Here is a 9403-nt window from a genome sequence, read left to right on the forward strand (position 1 = left end):
TTTAGCTAGCTTCAAACATTGGCGGTAAAGCAGTTTACCTGTTAGCTACTTTGAACTATCTCATAACCAACTTAACAAGCTGCAAACATTGGCTAACAGTAAAGCAGTTTACCTGTTAGCTACTTTGAACTATCTCATAACCAACCAATTACTTAACGAGCTTCAAACATTGGTAAAACAGTTTACCTGTTAATGTTAGCTACTTTGAACTATGTCATAACCAACCAATTACTTTGTTTCAAACACTGGCTAACAGTTTCAACAGTTTACCCATTAGCTACATTTAAGTATTTCATAACCTACCAATTACTTTAAGCAAGCTTCAAACATTGGCTAATGGTAAAACAGTTTACCTGTTAGCTACTTTGAACTATTTATCAGTTCCTAAGCTTTTTCCAAATGCATGTTTGATATACTTTTACCTATTTCAGCTGTTTACCCATAAAATACAGCTGCTACAAATGTTATACCATTGTCTATTAGCTAACTGGATCTATTTTTGTAATCAAATTGTGATTTCTATATATATTTTTAATGAGTTGAGGTATTTCGCCACCTTTCTACATATGCATAGAAAATACATTATCTGTAATTATAGGATACATCTGTGCTTTTAATTCAAATTAATTTTTTTGTTACTTTCCTTGGTAATAAACTTAAATTAGTCATCAATGATGTTTAGTTAGTCACAGCACACCATGTCCTTGGTACTAAACAGTGTTGCTCACTTTTCTTTCATGTTTCCTCAGAAGGGAAGGTCCACAGCCAAGAGGGAGTCCTGTACCGGGAGGACACGAGACGTAAAGACAGCAATGTGTGGCTGTACTCTGCCTACACCTTTTAGCCTCCCAAAGAAAAACACAGTGGAGAGGAAACTGACTGCTGATGTAGTCATCTTATACTCACTACCCGCCTGGACACGAGCTAAAAATTGTCCTGAATGCCACAAGGGCATTCAAACAAAAGAACGGAGAGCGCTGAGCTGATCAGGAGAGGCCTGGAGTTGATTCAGCTCCCTGAGTCAATTCCTGACTGTGAAACAAATGTGCCAGCCAGCTTGAAAAATGTTCTCTGGCACCAGACGACCATTTTATAATCAGTCCTAGCTTCTCTTTGTTTTATTGCTCTCATTTGTATCACACCTGTTTGTTATATCTCCATGTATTTTACACTTTTATTCACCACAAAGTCTGTTATTTGTTGAATTAAGTCCTGTATTGTTCCTATTTATCATCTTTATATTTCCCCTTAAAAAGCAACGTTATACTAAATGTTTGACTGTATATCACACACTTGGGCCTATTGTGTGAAATATTAAAATGAATGAATGAACTCATTAGTGATTTTTATAACTTAACATTACATTCAAGACAGAACTATTAATGTCTAATGCACAGTTTTACACAACTTTCCTTGTATTTCATAAGACATACTAATTATACTGAAAGTCTGTCGATGTTTGGTATCTAAATTCAAGACTATGAAGCAGAAAGATGTCTAACCAATGGTTTCTATACGTTACCTGTCACGTTTATGTACATTTCTTTAGCTACCGAAAAATAAAATATAAGTAAATATAGGTTTAATGGTTTCTCAAAAGACAAAAAAATGCTTTATGTGTTTTGCTTTTCACCTAATTGCTAATTTTGTAAGGATTTTGAGGTAGATCTTTCAGTAAAATGTCCCAGATTTCTGATTAGTTCTTCTGGTTAGATGATGAAAATCTGAGTTGTGCTTCAGAAAAGGAACCTTTTCTAGTGGCAGGGTAAATTTTATTTGTAAATCCTGGGAGAGAAAACAAAGTTCTTTGTTTGCAGTGTAAGGTTTTATGTCCATGTAGGCTGGGCACTTGTATGTGCACGCACACAGTGGATAAAATAACTTAGGACCATGCTGATATTGACCACAATTTAAAAGAAATTCAAGCCTCAATTCATCGTCAGAATTTAAAAATAAGGACTGATGCAAAGCGGTTAAGGTGTTGCACCTTATGTGAACGAACCGTTGCAGCCGTGCAATAAAAACACTCCAAAAACCATTTGTGAATAATCCCTGTGAATTTTGACACAGCAGCTAACATGTTGGCACAAAAAGTGGGAGTACCTGTTCAATCTTTCATCTCACGAGACAACTATTTATAACCGAACGTGTGACAAAAGTGGAGCTGGAATCAGAAGAGAAATAAACTATTGAGTCACAGCGTTGAGTGGAGATTGACTGGATCCACTATATATAGTGGGAGCACAACTGGACGGTGGTGTGACTGGCAGAGACCATAAAAGCGATCAGGCCAGAGAGGGACAGCATATGCCTGGGATTATGAGCAACCAGCCCTGCTTTAGACAAGGGACACACCCTCTCCTGCAGCTGTCTCACATGCTGTATTTGCAATCTACTATCAATGACTTAATCAGTTTGGGCCCTCGCAGCCTCTCTGTGTCTGTCTCTGAAACTGGACAAAGGAATCTTCACCTCCACCAGTTTGCAGAGAGCATTTTTTAATTTATGTGTTGGGGCCATTTGTGATTAAACCAAACACATTTCAAACACAGATGCAGATTTTGTGTTATGCGCACATGTGCTTTGTTGTCATAGTAACTTGAGACGAGGCTTTGTTGACATTAACACAAAGAATGCATGAATAATCAGACTTGTGCCTTATTTGCTGAAAGTGCTCGCAATTTGGGGTTTGAGCTGCAGCTAACCTTATTTTTTACAATCGATGAACCTTTTAACAATTGATGAATTAATAATTTAGCCAGTAAAATACCAGAAAATTGTTAAACATGTACTTCATACATTCCCAGAACCTGATGAGATGTCTTCAGATTCATTGTTTTGTTCAGCCAGCTGTCCAAACCGAAAAGATTTTTAATTTACAATAATACGAAACATAAAAAAAGCAGTATATCCTCACATATAAGAAGCTGATGGGAATGTTTTTCCTTGATAAAATAAGATTTATGATTAATTAGGCACCACTTTCTAATAAAGCACCATTTATAAAAGATTTAGAAGTTGTAACTAATGGATTTATTAATGATTTATGAATAGTTTAATTATCAAGGTTGAGTTATAAGCCATCATTGGAAGCAGATTTGGGGTTGCCAGGTTGTGGAAAACCCCTTTGGCTAATTGATTGATTGATTTTTTTGATTTGATTTGATTTTTTTAATTTTTTTTTTGGAAATAATGTAGCATTTAATGTTGGTCAGTGCTTAATAGATATTTATTAAGTTGTTAATAAGTAGTCCAGATCCTCCGCAGTCCTCTTCCAGCAGTGTTCCAAGCAGTCAAAGGAAGTTTTTACAGCCTGGTGGCCCACAATTTGCTCCTGCTAATGACACATAGCGACTTATATTAACTGTTAATTACGGTAATACTCTTAAAAAGGGAGTCTTATTAAAAGGTTATCAGCATGACTGTAAATTGATTTCCTTTCATTTGATTAAAGGCTTAATTAAGTAGGCTAATTGTGACAACACGTGTCTTGTTATCAGTCTATTTTTACACAACCCACATCTCTACTGCACCCACAATTAAAAATCATTGCTTGAAACTAGCTGTTTATTTGCTCTCCTTGTTTCTTAATGGTGGTAAGTTAAGAGACAGAGAAACCAATTAAGCATAATTGCTTGCACCTGGATTCAGCTCATGACGAGGTGGTAAATTGTCTTTACAGTCAGTGTTTGCTCAGGATGTACAGCACATTCAACCACAGCTAACTGTATAATGACTTATTAACCCTCTAACCGAACATCACTGTGTTTGCATCCAAGCTGGTCAAATAAAGCTGATATTGACGGTTTATTGGAAGCTGAATGAAATAAATTGCCGCTTGCTTTGTGGGTAAATGAAGCTGTGTTTGTGAAAGGCAGCTACCTGAGATGAGATTAGGGCAGTGCCATGATTAAGTGCTGCTGTGTTAATGTAGCCGGCCGTCCTGATGTAATCTCTGAGTGGCTCTCTGCAGACCACTGGCAGCTAGGCCCCGGGACACACACACACACACACCCTACAGCAGTGATGGGAACACCATGAAAGCCCAGATTTCCTGAGCTTTGAGCTGCTCTGACTGGATTTCTTGCTCTTACCTGGAAACGTCTTGGTGCTACTGCTCATGTAATGCAAATGTAAACACTACAAATATCAGCGTGGACTTACGTTTAAAAGAATCTTAATTGTATTGTTGGGAATATATACTGTATATTTTATACAGGCCTATAAACCTACAATATTTGCATGCATTTGTGTTTGTGCTCCTTATACTAATAATGTTTTATAGATGCGCAAGGTGTCTGTGCCTGTTTGATTTGTATTTATATGAAATTCGTATATAAAACATTTGGTAAACACATTGCAAACAAAATATATATGACTAAACTGTTAGATGCAAAATATATATTGTACTGTATATGTCATATGAAAGTATCCATGATTCTTTTTTATAATTCTTATTTGTGACACTGGTCTTAGGAGTAACCTTACTGCAGTTCACTATTGTTTGTGTATATGACAAATCAAACGTACCCTTATTTAACAGAACAAAGACAAAACCAGTCAAAGTCTCATATTAAAGAGGACTAATTGTGCTCATTTTCAGGTTCATACTTGTATTTTGACTTCAAAAACATGTTTATGTTAAAAAAAAAACAACTTTATTTTCCTTGTACTGTCTGTGCTGTAACACCTGTATTAGCTCCTGTCATTTTAAGTCCCCCTCCTGAAGAAGCCCAGTCTGCTCTGAGTGGTCAGTGTTTATCGGCTTGCCTGTATCGACGTCTCTCGATGTAACTGTGACTATATCAGAGAATAGCGATACTTTTACCATGAAAAATCACCAATAAAAGTGTCCAAACATAACTAAACATGTTCCAGCTGAATTATGATCCAAAATCGTGGCGAAATTAACAACATCGCCAACCAAAACATTATGTTTCCCTGACGTTAGCATGTAGCTACGTGTTCGTTAGCAGCGTACTTGCAGCCAGGGAATGACTGCAACGGAGCAACAGCCAGTCATTCCAGCAGGAATAAGATTCAAAAACAGGGAGAAATGAATAAGTAGGCAATGGAATTTACATGGTTCCCTGATGTTAGCATGTAGCTTCATCCGAAATCCTGCACACTATTATGTCATAGTAGGAAAAATGCCAGAGTAGGGAAAATGTTGGAAACAGAGGGTTTGTTCAGAAATTCTTACTTTGAGTGCCGGAGCGCATTCTGGCACAATCTGGAAAGGTCTTAAATTCAGAGCACTGTTGAAATGTACCATTTGGTTATTCAGAGCACCACATTCTTGGAGCAACAGAGCATGTTGGGCACTCCGTCTGGGGACAAGCCAAACGGAGTAAATGTGTGATTAACTTAACTGTTTGTTAATTCATGTAGAAACAGAACGCTCTGTTTCTTTGATCAGCAGGTTTTTGCTCCCAGGGTCTACTTCTACCTTTGTTTACCTCATATTTTTGAAACTTTGGTGATATTTAAAATGAACATTCTCCATTGTGACACGGAAAAGCATAATAGGTCCCCATTCATTTTTAGAGTTGGGGTGGACACACTATATATTGTTACCCAACACCTTCCTGTGTCTTAAGATAAAACAGTGAGCTCTTCCTCGTCAATTAGCCCTGATCAGTTAGTCTGAGGAGATAATATCATGGCTGACATGGGGGGTCTGCCTCTCCCTAAGTCTGCGCAGGTGACCACCACCCACTCTGCTGAAGCCTCGGGGATCGTGGCCTGAGCCTGTTGTTATGCACCCATTAGCTGTAACAACAGAGAGGATAAACCTGCCACTCAGCTGCAGACTGAATTTAAACACATTCACACCAATTACAGTGGATTGCTCTGCACGGCCTGAAGGGAAATAAGTCAGTTTGTGTGTGAGGGAAGTAAGAAGACATAACACCTATCAGATCAACAGTTTGGAGTGAAAACAACATGTTGATGTTAAAAGAACTGTTTAGACGTGAATAAGACCAAAAACTTATTTGATTTTAACAAAAGCTTGGATCATTATTACGACCGTGGGAAGAAACAGATATTTACCTTGGGGCCCAACCACTACTTCTCCTACATAAGAGAATATTTCAAAACATTCAGCATGAACAAAGCACATGAATATATACACCTCTGGAACATGTTTCCTCTGAAGTGCTAAAAATGGATCGTGAGGTCATGGTGATTGACCCCGCAGAGAAGAACCTCTTCCTTTTAGAATAGGGAAAATCTTTATTTATAAAACGGGACTCTTTCTTAGCTATAAATACTGCAAATCATCCTCAAGGTTTGACCTGATCTCTTAAAGACTTTTACCTGATAAATGTGACATATGATGAGGCAATAGCCTGGAGTAAGCAGATAAATATATCGTACCCTTTCAGAAATAAAACCTGATGTCATTGCTATGTTATTAGCTGGAGGGTGGTTATTGAATTATACCTCATGTTCAGCTGTAAAAACACAAAAAATAGAGTGTCACCATTGTTTAAAAGAGGTGTAGTGGACCACTGTGAATTTTAATGGCCCCTTCCATTAATCAGAAGAGACTAAATCATTCACAGACAGGATGTCCGGAGCATAAACTGCGCTTCCATGCTGCGAAAACAAGGCGCCATGTGTAACGCAGACACTGAGATTACCTCCACTCTGCCCGGGCCAGGAAGCTGGGTCGCAGCCCTCCGCTGCCCTGCTTCCAGGTGAGCGACTGGTGCTGCTGGGAGCCCATTTGTGGAAGTGGGGAAAAACCAACAGAGATCGTGCCATGTAATACAGAGCCAACACTATGTAAACGGCAATGTTGTGGAAAACATCTAAAAAGTGGATCTGTTCTTACATTTTTTCCGAGTAAATTCACTAACCAATCAGTCAGGTCTGCTTTTTATGTGATAAAGCTTTTGATTTAAGAAGTAAAAAATACCCTTAAGTAAATAAATGTAAAAGAATTCATTCAGCGTTTTCTGAAATTTAAAAGAAAGTGAAATAATAGAAACAAGACAATATGAGCATATTTGCAAAATTTATTTCTCAAAAGTGCAAAAAGTATAAAAAAACACCTTCAGTATATACATAAACTTTAAAATAGTGACTGTACAATATTTATTATCACAAAATGAATTCATATCCCTGCAACAAAGGAAGAAAAAAAAAGTTAAAACCAGTGTTTGAAATATTCTATGGCTTTTTCTCAGACAGATACAGTACAACAGTCTTCTCCAAAGCTCCATTTTTAAAATCTCATGAGCCTAGCAGTGTAGGCTGGTAGTGAAGAATAAAATTTAAAAAAATAAAAGACATTTTTGTTCAAATTTAGCTACAGAGATTTGAGGTCAGATCATGTGTCCTTGCAGCAGGGTTAACAGGCCAGGCAGGAGGTTAGGAGTTGTTGTAGCTACAGTAATACACAGCTGTGCTGGCGTCTGACAGCACCGATGATATGAGGCTTTCAGGTCCTTGCATGCCAGCCTCGTGTGGCCCGTATGGCAAGCCTGTCATGTCCGCACGCGCCGACGAGGAGCTCAAATACTGCTCAAACTCGCTGCGGTCAACCTCCGCCAGCAGCTCAGAGTGGTGCATCTGCTCCACGCTGTCTGCTGAGTGAGGGTGGGAGTCAGGCGGAGGGGAGAGCTGTCCTGCCCCACCGGGATGCCGTTTGGGGTGGCTGGGACTGCAGTGCTGGGTGTAATACATGGCCAAAGGGTTGGGGCATCCCATGTAGGAAGGGGGAAGGGTTGCAGGCTGAGGAGGCTGCTCTGGAGCTGAGGCAGGGAGTCGGTGGAGGATGGGGTTGCTGTGGTGGTTGGAGAGGGGGTCCTGGGGCTGGTACTCTGATGCCTGGGAGTGGTAAGCGTATGCAGGCATCATGTGGCAGTCCTCCTGTGAATGTGGAGGGAAGAACATGGAGTCTGACTCTACAGCGTCCAGGGGAGACGTGTCAGGCGTAGGGAGGCTATAGGCCTCATAAGAGGGGCCCCCAAGAGCCTGAGCATCTCTGTAGTGGCTGAGCGGCTGTGGAGGAAGCTGGAAGCCGTGCTCGTGGTAGCCCAGGCCCAGACTCTCCACACACACTCTGCCGTCGCCAGGCATCGACGGGCCCTGGTGATCGGACACACCATGGACTAGAAAGCCAGAGTCCAGCCTCTTAATCCTCTTCACCTGCTTCCGCCGCCGGGGCCGGTACTTGTAGTTGGGGTGATCCTGCATGTGCTGAACCCGGAGCCGCTCGGCCTCCTCCACAAAAGGCTGCTTTTCTGTGACCGGAAGGGCTTTCCATGATTTCCCTGCAGGTCAAGAGGAGAGTGCACATCAATGATATGTCAGCAGATACTGTATGCAGCTGGGTGATGCACACAAAAATAGCTTGTTGCCATTTTAGGGGGCAGGGACAGGTTTTTGAGGTTACATGTGAAGCTTAACTGAGACACAATAACTTTCAATAACAGGGTAACATCACCTGCACTGACTGAGAAATAACTATTAATTGTTGTTAGAGAATAAAATATAAAATAAAAAATATTTTAAAAAATCTATTTGACATAAAACATTAAACTAAAGTAGCCTATATAAAATTAACAAGCACCTAAAATTAAAATCACACAGGAATAATAATCTGGAAAATAGGGGACCAACATGATTTATTTAAAATAAAGTATGAAATTACTTACCCAACATTTTGCTCAGCTCCGCGTTGTGCAGGTCCGGGTTTTGCTGCGCCAGTCTCTTGCGCTCATCCTTTGCCCACACCATAAACGCGTTCATGGGCCGTCGGATCCGCGGTTCCGTCTTCCCGCGATTCTGGCTGCTGCCGGAGCTGGAGGCGCACGGCTCGTTCTTCACTTTGGTGTCCCCGAGAGGACTGAGGGGGTCGGCCCACTGGCAGTGTCCCATTCCAGGCATCATGACTGACATCGTACACCTTGCCTGGGTCTGATCGTCGCTGGCGTAACCCGCATCGGGACTACTCATCTCTGTCCAGCTGGGAGGTTTTGGAGAGCCACCGGGCAGCAACACGCCACAGCCGAGAACCAAAAGACAGATCTAAAGAACTTAGAAATGTTTCTTGCTTTTAAGTTGGAAAATTATTTGTCACATCCATAAGCCACTTCCAGGAGTTGCATGGACTGAACTGTACCGACTACTCAGCTCTGGATGTGAAGGCTGGTGCGCTATAAACTCACAGGCAGCCAATCACCAAGTGGTGGGAGTGCCCACTACTACAAAGGTGTAAAAAAGTTGGAGTAGCCCGCCTCCGACCCTTGTTTGAAGAGCTGAGACCCTCTTAAGGATAGAGGCTGTGACATTTCGAATAGATGCAAGCTGTACATGATAAAAATAAATGCTCATGTGCACATTTAATTTATAGCGAGATTACAAACTCAGATATAAATCCATGCATTAG

At 40.6% G+C, this 9403-nt stretch overlaps 1 protein-coding gene across 1 annotated transcript; it reads right to left on the reverse strand.

Moving 5' to 3' along the window:
* Positions 1-7011: 7011 nt before the first annotated feature.
* Positions 7012-9117, reverse strand: sox17 (SRY-box transcription factor 17). Its single transcript, XM_033638495.2, has 2 exons — positions 8670-9117; positions 7012-8285 (listed from the first exon to the last, which is right to left on the reverse strand). Exons 1-2 carry the CDS (start codon positions 8968-8970, stop codon positions 7381-7383), a joined length of 1206 nt encoding a protein of 401 aa, XP_033494386.1. The 5' UTR covers positions 8971-9117; the 3' UTR covers positions 7012-7380.
* Positions 9118-9403: the final 286 nt, after the last annotated feature.

The sequence above is a fragment of the Epinephelus lanceolatus genome, chromosome 20 (assembly GCF_041903045.1).
Source record: "Epinephelus lanceolatus isolate andai-2023 chromosome 20, ASM4190304v1, whole genome shotgun sequence".
Taxonomy (NCBI): Eukaryota; Metazoa; Chordata; class Actinopteri; order Perciformes; family Serranidae; genus Epinephelus; species Epinephelus lanceolatus.

What these genes read in the sequence shown, in the direction of transcription:
- sox17 (XM_033638495.2), bottom strand. Translation starts at nt 8,970, where the DNA reads ATGAGTAGTCCCGATGCGGGTTACGCCAGCGACGATCAGACCCAGGCA. An exon ending in GGAGCTGAGCAAAATGTTGG is followed by an intron (nt 8,286 to 8,669) that starts GTAAGTAATTTC and finishes CTTGACCTGCAG; the next exon opens with GGAAATCATGGAAAGCCCTT.